This window comes from Corvus cornix, chromosome 3, assembly GCF_000738735.6.
Source record: "Corvus cornix cornix isolate S_Up_H32 chromosome 3, ASM73873v5, whole genome shotgun sequence".
NCBI lineage: Eukaryota > Metazoa > Chordata > Aves > Passeriformes > Corvidae > Corvus > Corvus cornix.
The window spans coordinates 52,908,877-52,923,694 of NC_047056.1; the positions used below are offsets into that span (position 1 = coordinate 52,908,877).

The 14,818-nt window shown below is 42.7% G+C and overlaps 1 protein-coding gene and 1 long non-coding RNA gene across 5 annotated transcripts; one reads left to right on the top strand and one right to left on the bottom strand.

The window, feature by feature from the left end:
- Positions 1-174: 174 nt before the first annotated feature.
- On the bottom strand, positions 175-9,209 carry RSPH3 (radial spoke head 3). Of its 4 annotated transcripts, XM_039569919.1 has the most exons (8): positions 8,558-8,819; positions 8,286-8,373; positions 6,849-6,990; positions 6,237-6,382; positions 5,483-5,686; positions 4,293-4,455; positions 3,142-3,228; positions 175-874 (listed from the first exon to the last, which is right to left on the bottom strand). In XM_039569919.1, the coding sequence occupies exons 1-8, from the start codon at positions 8,800-8,802 to the stop codon at positions 684-686; spliced, it is 1,266 nt and encodes a 421-aa protein (XP_039425853.1). In that variant the 5' UTR covers positions 8,803-8,819; the 3' UTR covers positions 175-683. The 4 variants fall into 4 exon arrangements, with proteins under 4 accessions (XP_039425853.1, XP_039425854.1, XP_010405047.3 ...); XM_039569920.1 differs by lacking the exon at positions 6,849-6,990 and having other exon boundaries at positions 8,558-9,209; XM_010406745.3 differs by having other exon boundaries at positions 8,286-8,783.
- On the top strand, positions 8,496-12,744 carry LOC109144717. The gene is made up of 3 exons (XR_005604296.1): positions 8,496-8,583; positions 9,097-9,586; positions 9,862-12,744. It is a non-coding gene; the product is annotated as an uncharacterized LOC109144717 (long non-coding RNA).
- The last annotated feature ends 2,074 nt before the right edge of the window (positions 12,745-14,818 follow it).

The window sequence follows — 14,818 nt, forward strand, 5'->3', positions numbered from 1 at the left end:
CCCCTCACCTCCAGGAGGGGCTCTAAGAGAGGATGCTAAGGAGGATTTTGCGCAGGCAGAAATTCCCAGGGGCGGGTAACTCTTTGAACCTGACAAGCCTGAGGAACAGCTGCTTTGGCTCTATTGACTGCTGAGATGTCCATTCAAGTTTGTGTGAGGAAAGGAAAGACTAACACGAGTGAAAAGCAGTTTATTTAATTGCTGTAGTAACTACCTTTCAAAATAAGGAAAGCAAGGAAATATTCTTCCAAGAACATTATCAAAGCACTTGCAAAGGTTATTATGATGCGCTCAACATCCTTCTCACAACCTTCTAGCACAGGCTGTGGGACAGCATTTCTTTCCAACCATAAACCTCCCAGGTTTTTGATGGATTGGATTGCGTAAAAGGAGACAAAATTTCCCTGCCATTCATTGCACTAGTATCTTCTCTCTTGATTCTTACAGCCTGAAGTCAGCAATTCCAGCATATGGAAAACATGTTTTAATGCTCTACTGTTGCTTAGGTTAATCCTTCAGCATGACTAGGGCACAATACCTGTAAATAGATAGGAATTAATTCCTTGTTTCTAAGCCATTGGTCTCCATTTACTTGATGACTTGCCTGTTTGTCACTCAGTTTCCTAATCCAGTGCTCCTTCTTGACCTGATTATTCTAACTGAGAAGAGGTGGAATCTGAAGGCTATTCCTCAGCAACAGGTTGGTCAGCCTCTTCTTTCTCTGCAATTGGTTGGTCAGCAGCATCTGCCTCACCAGACACCTGGGGAGCTGCATCTGTTGCCCTGGGCTCTTCAGCAGGTGCCTCTGTCTGATCAGATGGAGGTGGATGGCTAAATTCATCTAAGCGTTTTTCAACCACCACACGAATCAAGGCTGAAACAGAGATAGCCACCATTAACAAACATGGAGGAAAAACCCTATAATTTGAGATTTTTTAATACATTACTGACCTATAAATCCTTACATAGAGAAAGAACCCTGAAGTAACTCTAAAAATGAAGGAATACCTAATTGAGAAAAAACATTTCAGCTGCTGTAGCCAAATGATTGGTTTACACTCACAGCAGTAATTTGGAAGAGTGCACTTGGATATTTTTGTTGATTTCCTCACAGTTGCTTCTTGCTCCCAGAGCAGGTCACCCCCCCACAAACAAGGACTAGTCACGTTACACACAAGGTGATGTTTTGGGCCGTCTTCATTCAAATAGGTTAAAAATGGATCTTTAGAGACTTTCCCTATGTTTCTACATAAGAGGATATAGAAGCCACTAAATATCCTCTACAAAATTTGAGGAATATGATTTGCAGTTCCTTTTGCAGAGATGATGTTTACTCTACAGTGGGTGAGTGGGTATAAGTCAGGAAATATGGATGATAAATAGCAAATGGGCTGCTTATATTACTTACTGGCCTGCCCCAGGTATGTCTTAGGACTGGAGCAAGACAATGATATCTGGTTAAAAACTTAAACAGATTTAACAAGAAAATTATAGATATTCTCATCAATACTGTATCCTGCAGCAACGTTCTCCTTAGGATGTTTATTCAGTACTCAGACTATTTTTTTCTTAAAATAAGAGAAATTTCCCTTCCTTCTGAAGAGCTACATGAAGAAGTGATCCTTGAGTGTACTTACTGGCACATGTATCAGCATAAAATACCTAACAGACAAGCTGTAACTGTCCAAATCATATTATACCTTAAAAAATAAAGTTCAGGGTCCTGATTAAACTAACAATAAACCCAAAGGAAGCAAACACAATTGTAACACAAACCCAAAATCCCAGCAAGAGGAAAACTATAGGAATGAAGATGCAACTGTAAAAAGTGGTTTGATCTAGGAGCACACTGCTGGGCACACATACACCATACTTTTGTGCTTCTACACAAGACAGAGTCCAGGTTTTTCAGGTGTTTCAACTACAGCCTCTGAACTAATAAAAGAGCCCAAATATTTAGTTTGAACTAGCCCAAAAGAAGACTGATATTTCAATCTATTTCAAAAGCAAGGACATGATTATTGACTGATAAGGAGGTAAGCCCTTGTTTTGATGAAAAATATTGGTCACCTCACTTTTTAGTCAACCATGGCCTGCCATCATCCTCCTTTCATGCAGGAGAATAATCCATAGCCCTGGGAGCTTACACAAGCAGATTAAGAGACTTTCATGGTATATATGTGGCAGTACACAAGGTGGGTTTTTCGGTTGCCACTAGCACATGCAGGTGCACTACAGAGAACACTACAGCAGTGGTGGCTGGGTAACACAGAGGAAGTAGAAGCTTTATAGCAGAAAAAAACAATTGTGTTCTTTAACCATTCTGGTCCTGACATATGTGTTGTATCTCCCAGCATTAACACATCTCAAACAGTATAAAGCCAGAAGAGAGTGGATAGTGCAGCATGACTGACACTTCCATTGTTTCAGCTGAGTATCAGTTACCTACTTGTATGTAGTAGTAGTTTTCCAGTATTAAAAGATGTTAATATAGCAAAAAACCCAAACCAAACCAACAAACAAACACAAATAAACAAAACCCCCAACACAAAAAGCCATGGGTACTTGGAGCTTTTCCTAAAATGTCACCTCCTACTGATGCCTAGGTTTTAACTTTTATATTTTCCTGATTCTGTACTGCCTAGAGTGTAACTCTGAGGTTTCTTGTAGCTTGCTAGTTTCTGCTCACTTGTGCTAGGTAGACATAACAAAGCCTCTCCAGGCCTGCTCTCCAAGGTCACCCAGACCATCCTAGGCCCAAAAAGTATAATCCAAAGAGCTTCTAAGGGGGGCCAGCAGAGGGGAAATTACATCATTGAACTGAAGCTTTAACTGGAGAATTAACCCTGATATGCAAATGAACCAAACCTATAAAGGTGTGAAGAACTCGTGACCTGTCGTCCATCTTGGGGTTCATTTTTGGCAATAGCCTGTGGCTCCCAGGGTGTACCTTTGAAGGCTTTTCAAATAAATACCTATTTTATTCTTTTACTCCTGTCCAGTCTGTGTCTAGGAGGCCTCTTAAGGCATCACTACCTTAACCCACAGTGACCATATAAATGTGACATTTGTTCTGATCAGCAAAAAAACAATCAAGAACATCAGGCAGCCCAGATTACATTCCAGGATTTGGTAACTTACAGTCAAGCATCATCCTTCCCAGAACCTTCCTCTGTAGTGTTTCTTCCACTTCTGACATCAGCCATGGAAGGAAGTCTGTCTCAATATCTGTAAGAATTTAGCAGGAAGAAACAAAAAGAAAACATCACTTTATAAAGGATGACCAACAGGACTTGGTGGCTGTTTTTATTTGCTATGACAATTAAGGGATGAACCCCCCCTGCCAAAAGGCACTTACTCTGTAAGAGTCAGACAAAATCTCTCAGATGATGTTTGGTTTCTTACCTCCAACCTCTCTTACTGAGGTTCATCATCATTACAGACTCAGAGCAGAGTCCTCTCAACTGCAGTTGTTTTCAAAGAGGTCTGGCACACTTGAAGGGCTCAGAAGAGATGAGATACACAGCCATGTTCTAGTGAGATCCAAATAACTATCCTGAACAAGTCAGGAGAATAACATTTCCTGCCTCACTTTCCAAAGACATTTGGCTTCTGGTCTGTTGAAAGCATTTGTTCTCTCTGACTAAGGAGTTCTTGCTTACCCGTGTATTTCTCAAATGATACTATTTGTACACTGTGATCCCAAAGCCTGCCCTGGTTGAAAACCACACTCAGTTTCTGCATTGACCCCATGATTTATCCTAGCGAGAGTGTAACCATTCCCAAGCTGTGGTCTGTGCCCATGTGGAGACTGGTGAAGTGGGATGGAGCAAGGTAGCTCATAAGAAGTGCTGCTGATTCTAGCGGCTTGGAAGCCACTGATATACAACTCCAAAATTGTTTTCTGGGCCCAATTCTAATTGACTAATTTCTCCCTTGTTCTGATAATCATTACAAAATATTCAGAATGGCAAACTGATTTGTCTGTTCTATAAAAATACATGTACTTCAATTTGGATCTCTCTCTCTCCCAATCCTAACCACCCATTTATTTCTCTCCAGTTCCAAAGCAGCTCTTCTCTTTGTCACACTGTCAGCTCTCACTTATTCTTCACTATTTGTACAGATGATCAATAATGTTTGTGTTAAAACTATGAGTTCAGCCACAAATGTAAATTAATAAAGTCTTATGACATTATTCTAAATAATAGGACAATATGCTGTGTTTCATCGTTGTTTTGAGCTTTATATTACCTTGCTCACATATTTAAAAAGAAAAAAACAAAACAAACCTCTTTCTATAGGGTCATAAAAAAATCCACTGGCATGAAGATTGTTGAAGACTGAGGGAATGAGATCAGCCAGGTAACGCTGAGCGAATGCCCGAGCTGCAACTTTCTCTGCAGTCTCTTTCTGTTTCCTCAGCTTTTCCAGGTGCTCAAGTCTGCGACGTTCCTGTCAAGGCAATTATGCATGTAAAACTTAGAGGCCTTCAGCTGTGACTCCTTTGATCTAGATTTTGAAGAATTATCACAGTGTGTGTCTCATAAATAAAAAAGGTAGTCAAAAGTACAGGTAATTATGATCTCTACCTGGTATTTGCAGCCTCTGACTTTCACTAAAGATTTCATTAAAGAGTGCTTGAAAGCAAGCTTGTACTTTATTTATGGAGTATTAAAATACCCCCAAATTACAGGGAAACACATTTCTGTAGTATTCTTTTTCTGATTATGGCAAGTCTATAAAATAAAGGCATCACAGCTGGCCAAATGAAACCCTTTTCTGATGCCTTAGTACACATTAATCTCATGACTTTTTGCTTTATTATTGCAGATCAAGCTGTTTGTTGGCCTTGGAATGTGATGAAGTTGGATAAGTATTTCCCAAACTTTTCATCTTCCAATATTATATCCTATTTCATGTACAAAAAGATTAAAACTCAAATTAGTTCAGGAAAACATTAGAACACACAATTATACAAAGCTGATGAATAGTAAGTAATTAAGTCTTGCCTTTTCTGTTTATTCCTATTTACTAAATATTATTAATATAGCATAATACTTGGCGATCTTGAGATGTACATGTGCACACAGAGTAGTGCATGCATTGGGTGTGAAAGACTAGGTGTCTCTCTTAATTCCAAGCACTCTATTTGTTTAGTTATTATAATGAAAAGGCTTAAGAAACAGCTGCACCAGGTACAGAAGAAAATGCTGTTGGGTTTGGCCTTTTGACCAGGTGTCCAACTACACCAGGTCACTCAAGTATGACTGCTCCAAGTAAACACAACGGTGTGGTGCTGTTGTACGAGAGCAAGTGGCAGAGTGCAGCTGTATGTCACCAAAATGCTTTAAGGTATATCAAAGCTGACAGTACCCTTTTGGGCATACCCAGCTTATATCACAGCTTGTCGTTCCGCACTGGAAATGTTTTTCTCCCTTCTGACATCATTTAGACAGGCCTTGCCCTGAGGAAGGCTTACCTTCTCCTCTCTGATTCGCCTATCCTGCTCTTCCAAGCGCTGCAATTCAGCCAACTCTGCATTACGCAGCTCTGCGAAGGCACGCTGATGGGACCACAGCTGGGCCAGCTCTTCTTCCTCCATGACTTCCAGCAAAGCCTGCTCAACTGTTTTCCCAATCAACACTTCCAGGATCGGCTTAACTTCAATATCAAAGTCAAACAACTGAGGATGGGAGTCAGAAAAACAGAGATAAATGTCCCTTGATTACAATTACTCTTAACAAGGGTTGGCAAGGAGAAAAAGGATAAAAAAGCCCTTGTACTGAAGTCCGGCTGGATAAATGCAGGTGCAGGTGGGGGACCAGTGTCAGCTAAGGCAGAGAGAATCATGAGTGCTGCTGGGGGCTAAGTAGTGAGTGGGCTGGAGTGAGACACCACACACCCTCCCACAGCCCCTGTGCGGACTGCCAAGCACTTCCCTGGACCCTATTTCTGTGTTCCCAGTCCCTTCTTGGGCTGGACACGTTTTACAGAAGAGAGCATTTCTCAACACTGTAGTTCATAGCTGAAAGCAGCAGAACCAGTGCACATGGAGACACATCTTCCTTAATTTTACACTTAACCTCAAAGCAGACATTGGTGAGTTGGGTTTGGGGTTTTTTTGCATGTTCTGTGAGGATTAGTTCCTTTCTGTTTCTATTTCAATTTTGTATCAAAAATGTGTTTTGTATGGGAGATATATTTTGACGGCACTTGTGGACCTGACTTCATACCTCCCCTTCTTCTATTTGTGTGGCCACATCTTTTCCTGTTTTGGCTGGTATGAAGAGTGGAGTGGGTGGTCTGTCCAAAAATTCATCTGTTTGACACTCTCCATCAACCTCTATTATCCGATCACTAATCTCTTCCAAATACAGTTCTAGAAACAAAAGCACAATGAATACTCAAAGTGGGATTCTTTTTATTTTATCTCTCAACTGTTTTTGATGACTCTACATTCTGAATTACATCCAAAGAGTGCAATAAAATGTTATCTATAAAGTTTAAAAAAAGGCCTCTCAAAACACAGGTCAGTTTGCTGCATAGGTCAGTAGTTCACCTTAAGCAAAAGTTTTAAAACCTTCAATTTTAAGCATATATGAAACTTCTCTGATTATACTGAAAATGGAAATATATGAAGAAGTCTTGATTAATGTTCAAGAATGTACGCTGAAAAACAGACCTTCTGGGAAAATGTCACTAATTAACAAGTTTAGAACCTCTGATTCCAGCATTCTATGATTTAAACTTATCCTTGTATCCAACTTCATCACCAATTTAGCAAGTGAATATAGATCAGCAAGTTTTTGTTTTCAGACAGATATGAAAAAAAGGCAGCCTTCTACCTGTCTGCACATGAACATGTTCTCTGCCTTCCACAGGCTCTGGCGTTCCTGGTCGGATTTGCACGTGTGTAAGCTTTCTGGCCAGTAATTTTTTCTGTGCTTTCCTCTGCTTTTTAACCTCAGGGGTACTGGGCTGGGTACTCTGAGCAGGGGTGAAGAAGAAAAACACCCACAAAACAGAATAAACTTTGTACTTGAAAATGATACTCAATTGCCTCTACAGAAAAATGAAGGTTGCTCTTTGATTTTAATGCTAGCTATCTAGTATTTTGGATTTACTTTACTGGGTCCTGTCCCCATATTTTCAGTTGACTTAAAGACTGTATGGCATGAAATTAGTAAGTAATGCTAGCTGCCTACAGGCACATAATAATGGCATCTCACACTGAGTAATTAATTAATTAATTTGTTATGTGAAAGTAAATATTGTATACAGAACTTTGTAAGATAAAGTATATTAAAATGGTGTGGGTTTTTCTGACAAGTAAGAGTTTTCAAATTTTGAGAGGTCAAATAGACTTACGTCCAGTTATCATATTATGAACAGAATTGTTTGCTAGATAAAAATTATAGGACCAATTATTGCTGATGAAACAAAAGAAACTCACAATAACTTTTCTATTCAGTACTCTACCTATGGATTGAGATAAACATCAGTTTTGAACTTCTTAAACAAAACTTACATAAAATTCACTCTAAGAAACAGCTACTGAACAACACAAAGCTATTTTCAACAGTAGCTTTAAAAAATACAGACTGCTTTAAGTTCATATATGATCAAATTATCTATGTAGAAATATTCTCTGAAAACAAAGTATCACATTTGGGTGGGACTCTGAGCAACCTCGACCAGTGGAAGGTATCTCTGCCCATGGCAGGGGGTTGGAACTAGATGATCTTTAAGACCCCTTTCAACCCAAACCATTCTAAGATTCCATGATTTACTATCGTATACTATTGTATATAGCAGTAATACAAACAAAATACTTTGGCATCCTCACAAGCAGCTTTTGCATACAGCTGGACCATTTAGCTCTGCTTCTATGGTAGGAAAAACCAAACTCTACCCCACGACTCAATTTCCCAGGAGCTGCAATTCTCCCTGATGACACCTTGCATATGATAACAGATTATCCAGTAATGACTTGTGCTCAGGACCATTACACTAAAGAAATGGAGAAGGAAAATGAAGGAATCGAGTACTCAAAGGGAGGGAAAAAATCAGAACTGCACAAGTTCATATGAAACTACATGCTTTAAGAATGAGCTGGAAACAGTTAGAGGCTAGTTTAACTGGAGAGCCTGTGACTACGTGAAACATTGGAAGTAAAATTACAGCTTCGGTAGTTAAAATTATAAATCAGGAACAGCTTTGCTGCCCTCCCTATGACTTTCCCACAAAACTGTAGTATGATCCACACTAAAAAAGCCCCATACCTCCGGTAGGAGGCGAATGGACAAAGCGTTTCCGCGCACCACTCTCGGGTCGATCATGATGTTGCCGTAGCGCCGCGGGCCCTTCTCCCTGCGGCACAGCACAGACAGCGCCGGTTGCGGCCCCCGCACGCCGGGCACGAGAAAGGCAGGGCGGCGGGGGCTGCGCTCCCCGGGAAGGGCCGGCAGGGAGCTGGGCTGAGGGGAAAGGCGCGGAGGGCAGCGGGGCAGCGGCCCGCGGAGGGCGGCGCGGTCCGCCGGACACCAGCACTCACGTCTCGGCGGCGTTGGACTGCTCTCGGTACTTGGGGCGGGGGAGCAGGGAGCGGGGCTGGCTGCAGAAACTGTAGGGCACGTCCAGCTCGGGCGCTCGGATGGGCACCATGGTGGGCTCCATGCGGCAACTCCGACTCCGGCTTCCGGCGGGGCGGGCGCGGCCTGAGGGAGCGGTAACGGCGTCCGTCTCCCGGGCAACGCGCGGCGCATGCGCGGGCGGGTGGCCGCGGGCCGCTCGGGGCATCGCGGAGTGGCGGCGGGCCGGGAGGCGCCTTAAGGATCATCCATGGGCAGGGACACCTCCCACTAGACCAGGGTGCTTAAAGCCCCATCCAGCCCGACCTCGAACACTTTCAGGGTGGGGAATTCTCAGCCTCTCTGGGGAACCTGCTACAGTGCCTCACCACTCTTCCAGCAAACAATGTCTTCCTAAAATATAATCTAAATCTACCCTCTTCCCGATTGAATGCATTCCCCCTTGTCCTGTCACTACATGCCCTTGTAAAAAGCCCCTCTCAGCTCTCTTGTTGGCTCTCAGGTACTGGAATGCGGTGGCCAGGTCACCCCGGAGCCTTCCCTTTGCTGTGCGCGGCCTCGCCCCTCACGGAGCTGTTCCTGCCGGGACGGAGCCAAAGCCTCGGGAGGAGCCGGCCCGCCGGGCCCTGGGAAAGCATCACCGTAACCCACAGCGGGTTGGGCTTGGCAGCGCTGCGGGGCCCGCCCTGGCCGAGGCAATGAGAGCGTCGGACCGCGAGGTGTCACCGTCCTCCCGCCGCCTCGGGATAAACTCCCCAGGGACTCGCAGCTTTCCCGGGAAACGCGAGGTGCCTTAACCCGACCTGCACTAGCACTGGCTTGAGAAGGTTGGCTGGGGGGTCGCGAAACCCTTTTGGATGGCGTGCTGGTGGCTTAAGTGCTGGTGTCCTGGAAGTACCGGTCTAACAGCTGCACTCCAAATTTGTGTTTTCCACACAAGCTGGAGATTTGGATACTGTAAAGGTGTCCTGTGAGGACAGATACAAGATGAGGTGAGTCCTCACTATGCCATCCCACCCATGGTGAGATGCACTCCCTGCCAGGGCAAATCATGAGGAGGTGTTTTCAGCTTCTGGAAAAATTTTCCATTAAGAGAAACATAAAAGCATTGCAGGGTTACTGATACAGTGATAGCCTTTTAACCTCTGTGGGTAGGGATACGCCTTGATTATTTTAGCAAGATTTAGCATATAAAATAGCCTATGCCCTTTGTTTCTGAAACCTTTGGTTTAAATGTAATTCACGTGTTAAATTCTGTTTATTTCAGCTCAGACATCTGAGTTACTGCTGCAGACATCTGTGCTCCGCCACAGCCCCGAGTAGACAGTCCCAGGCAAAAAACTGGAAACAGCAGAGAGTACTTCGCAGGAGGCCTCAAAGGCATGGGGGAAGCATCCTGTGGAGCAGGAGAAACTATTTGAAAAACAAGTTAAAAAACCCACCCCAAACTAAAAGCCTGCCAAAAAGCCAGGTGTGGGAGGCAAGGGGGAAAAAAAGAATGTTTTCGTCATTTATTATTGGGCAGCTTGCAGAGTCAATAGAGGAATGGGAATTGTGTTGACTCCACTGTTGCTAGCTGGGTGGTGGGACAAGTGGATATGGGCCTGCAGAAGTACAGTGCAAGTGTCACTGGGGTAGGAGGGGACAGAAGTCCTTCAATATTTGCTTGTGTCTGGGCAAGCAAAGTTAATGAATGAGTTCTCGATCCAGCCAAGCCAGAGTACTATGGTCCTTAAATTTGACCAGAACCAATACAATCCTTTGATTTTGAAAACTTGACTCATATTTTCTGAAAATTTAATTTTGGTTTTATGGTTGGCTCTACTGCTGTTAGACGGGGGACTTGAAATCTGGGTAGACCTTTCCAAGATTGTTAGAGATCTGGTGTTTCTGTTCACGTGAGAAACAGCTGCAGCATAGCCTTAAAAATGTCAGCCTATACCTGTCCAGAGTGTGCTTGCAGAACAACCCTAGAAATTGGGCTGGAACGGACTGGAGAGGAGGGCAACTAGAAGATGGCCTGTAACCACTGGAGCAAGGATTCCTGAGGAGCTGCCTGTTACCTATTGCACACAAATCTTGTGAAGATGAAGGTGTTGCATCAAAGGTTCATTTTGTTAAGCTGGCCCCAGCTGGTGTCTCACTTTTTGGGAGAATTTCTCATTCAGCTAATATGTCCGCTGGTTGAATGGCAGTGACTCTCCTCCTTATCTCTGTGAAACACTGCTACCCCCTGAGTTAGCAGTTCAGTGCAAAGGTCTCTGCAGGTTTATAAGTGACAAAGCTATGCCCAGAAAAACTCAGCTTTTTTCCCTTGGCCCCTTTTATGTTGGTTTGTTGTTGGGGTTTTTTTTGGTTTTTTGGCTAAAATAGCTGGTGAGTTCTGGAACATTTTGCGTCATCACAAGACTGAGTGGAGCAGGATCCAAAAACATGTTGATTGTAATCAGATTGCTGCCATTAGTTGCTCTCTGGATCTTACAGTAGCAATGACTGTTTCACATATGCTTTAGAGGATTTTCTTGAACCTGCATGACAGCAGTGCCAGAGGTATTGCCTGGGAGATGGGCCTACCTAGCAAGGAATGAATCAGCCCGTATCCCATATGGCAGCTAAGAAAGGTCTTTTAAAGTGCCTTCAGTTGACTTGAAAGCTGCAGAACAAGGGCTTTATCTCCTTCCAGGTTTGTTATGGGTCTGTTAAAAGGCCTTGGAGCCAAAACATACTTTTTTGTTTGTTTGTTTTCATGAGAATCTCCTGGCATTGTACCATGCCTTATGGCATGCCCTTGGCTTTCTTTTTTTGGATGTGAAACAAGTTTATTCACAGCAAAGCAAATGTGAAGGTGCCAGTGTGTAGTAACAGAAGATGTACACCCACTATTTCCTGCAACACTTGGGATGCATTCTGTAACTAGTGAATGACACCTTGAAATACAATAAAAGGGATCTACAGTGCTGAGCCTGGGTCTTCCCGTGGCCCTAGCTTGGATGTTGCTAGATTGAGAGACCTTGTGCCACAGTGCATCATACAACACAATGCTGAGCAGACCAGCTGAGTCCAGTTTCTACCATCTTAACTTTCTGCAACTTAGTCTCATAACTAAGAAAGGAAGGAGGTTTATGGGTATAGGCAATGTTTAACTGTCAAGGAAGGACAGAGAGGGGCATAATGCTTTCCTAGAGCATTTTCTCTGTCTGGAGGAACATGGCTGCTTATAAAATCACAGGAATGCTTCCCTGGTGTAAAACTGTGTAATTATATGAAATTTGGTTTAGATTTGGTTCTCGATGGCCCTGAGATGGAATTTTAATCTATGATTCTTACCCTCTTGAGCCTGCAGTTAAAGGCATGGATCTCCCAGTCTTAGAAGTAATCTATTTAAGGCCAAAATGCCACTCTTTCAAATAGACATGAAAGAAGCACAGAGCAATCTAGACTGAAAAGGACACTGGAGGTCTCTAGTGTAATCCTCTTGGCAAAGCCAGGACAAATTCAAAGATAGATCAGATTGGTCAGGACCTTCTCCTGACAGCTTTTGAAAATCTACCGGGATGGAGATGCTTGTAGTAGCCTTGAAAATCTCAGAAATCATCATGCTGCTGCTAATCAATGCCCTGAGATGTCTGATGGAAATACAAAAAAACACAAAACAAATGTGGCGAGCTATCAGTGTGACTAAAAAGATGAAAGAATCACAGAGCCCAAGTGAGGTGTATATGAACTATTTGTCCTGATGCTGTGAGAGAACAATTAATAGAAGTGCCCTGAAACCTATTTCAGCTTGCTGCAGTGACGTGATCAAAGAAAATTAGCAATACTGTGTCAGTAGTGTATCAGTGGTGTCTGCCAGATCACAGATGGTGTCTTGGCTGCTGTTAGTAGGTGCTGGATTCAGTGTGTCAGAGATAAACAGGCCTGGTCCTAACAGGGAGACACTTAGCTTTAAAAATATAGTGTGCCAACCTGAGATTTTTGATGGATGAGAGACATAGAAGGAAAAATAAATACTGGAGCTAAACTTGAGTTCTGCTGGGGACATCAATATATTTTTAATAAGGGTTGTTGATATGTAAACATGAATAGAAAAAAGTGCAGATCCTATCACTCGTATCTTCAACCCAAGCTATTAAACTTCCTTTTCTTTGCAGCAGCAGTTCTGTGTTTGTGGGGTTGGGCAGGACTGAAAAGTTTCAGTTCTCAAGACCTTAATTTCTCTAACACTAGTGAAGAACCAGAATTTATTAATTGTGGTTTCCAGCCAAAATTTACGATGCTGTTTCCCCCTACCACTTCACCTCTGACTCTCAGCACCATTTTCCCTAGGTTGCCTTCCCTCCATGTTCCCCACAAACTTTGTTTTTCAGTGGTACAAGCCTGCTCTTGGGGCTGCATTCTTGCCTTTTGCCACCATGTGCTTTCAGAGACAGTGACTAGAAAAAATTATGGAGGGGTGACAAAGCACTTTAGAGGGTGGAGCACACTGAATTTTAAACTGTCATTCATTACAGTTGCCAAATGAAAAATCAATTGTTGGTGACCTTCCTATTTAAGCTCAAATAGACTGTGTGCTGCTATATTGCTCCAGCCCCTTCTTACCTCTCCCTGTCTTGAGTAGGGCTCTCCCACTCCATCCTTTTGCCCCAGGAAGTTCTGCCTTATTTTTCATCTCCCTGTATTGAGGGCACTTGTTCAAATGCACTAAACTTGCAGAGTAAGACACAAGTCTGATCTGCTTCTGTTGCTCCTTCACTGTAGTCTTGGTGTTTGTCCATCTTGATATAAATTACCCTTTATCACATCTCTGGAAGGCAGATCAGTATCACCTGTGCTTAATTTGAGATAAACTGCACAGTCCAAAAACTGCACTGGGTAGGAGGCCTTTTGGAAAAAGCAGACCAGGATGTTGAACACTCTAACTACAAGTCTCTGGTCTTTATCTCAAGATCATCCTCCCTGATGAACTATGGAGAACTAGTGGCTGCTCTGCTCTTTCTCACACCCAGGGATTTCTCAAATGCCATGTTTTCTGGTGTCTGTAGCTCACAAGATGGGTGTGCATCTCTGTATTGTACCATGTAACGTTGTGTACTCCTCAGAGTACAGCACCCTGAGAAGTTGTTGAATGATACTGTGGTTGCTGTCTCACCTGGTCACCAGTTGTACTGAAGAAATCTGGTTGGTGTATTGCAGGCACAGCTGCACAGGTTCACTTGCTGTGTGAAGTCACAACTTTACAATGGAGAGAGAGCTGCATGGCTCAAGACTGTGCAGCAAGTATGTGGAAGAACAGAAAAATCCCTAATCTGTATTGTAAGAGCATCTCCTCTGATCACCTGACTTGGAAACTGCTTGGATTTGGCTTTAATTTTTTTTTTTTTTAAATACAGTTTTGTAATTTTCAGCATAGCCTGTGGGATACTGAAGGTGCAGGCTTGAATACGGACTGTTGCATCTGTCGAGGAGGTTGGTGGGAGGTTTGTGGGTTGTAGGAAGGAAGAGTTTTGAGCAGCCGTTGGATCAGTTCTGTAAATAGACTTGTTGGCTGAAGAGCAGGTTTTGTTTAGAAAGTGTGAAACCCTTCATAGACACCTTTTCATATTATTACCCATCAGAGGAAGCAGAGCTCAACGGAGTCAACTGCGTTTAGAATTTGTGAACCATTTGTTCAGACTTATGTGCTGACACCTCAGTTAGAGAATAATCTGTGGTTTCCTCTTCCTTAGTAGAAGATCAGGTAGAATTTGGAATAGGTTTCACTCAGAAGTGAAATTTAAATTGATGTATTTATCACAGTGAATGGTAAAACAATAAATTATTGGTAAATAATAAATAAATGGCAAAACTATTAAAACAATAAAAGCTATGTATTTCTAGAAAAAGTTATTATTAGATAATTAGCATTTCTGAATAACAGAGAGACAGAAAAAAACAATTGTTTACTTAGCATCCACAGAGACTTGCAGACAGCTACATATATGATAGTCAGCTGCCCATATGAGGATTATATCACTTCTCCAACAGTGGTTGCTCTTTTCCCATGGATTTTTCTCTATCATTGTCAGACTTTTTATTTAAAAAGTTGCTCCCTCTTCTGAATTTTTAGCTTTCAGAAGTTCATCTGAAGTTTTCACTCTGTTCTGATGACACATGTGATAAGGACTGATTTCTAACAAAATTCAGAGAAAAATGTAACCCAAGTGCCTGCCCAAGGTGGGTTTCCT

Coding starts and splice junctions, on each gene's coding strand:
- RSPH3 (XM_010406745.3), bottom strand. CDS start 8,768: ATGCGCCGCGCGTTGCCCGGGAGACGGACGCCGTTACCGCTCCCTCAG. Junction 6,991..8,285: donor CCATTCGCCTCCTACCGGAG/GTATGGGGCTTT, acceptor ACCCCTGCTCAG/AGTACCCAGCCCAGTACCCC. Junction 4,456..5,482: donor GGCGAATCAGAGAGGAGAAG/GTAAGCCTTCCT, acceptor TTGCCTTGACAG/GAACGTCGCAGACTTGAGCA.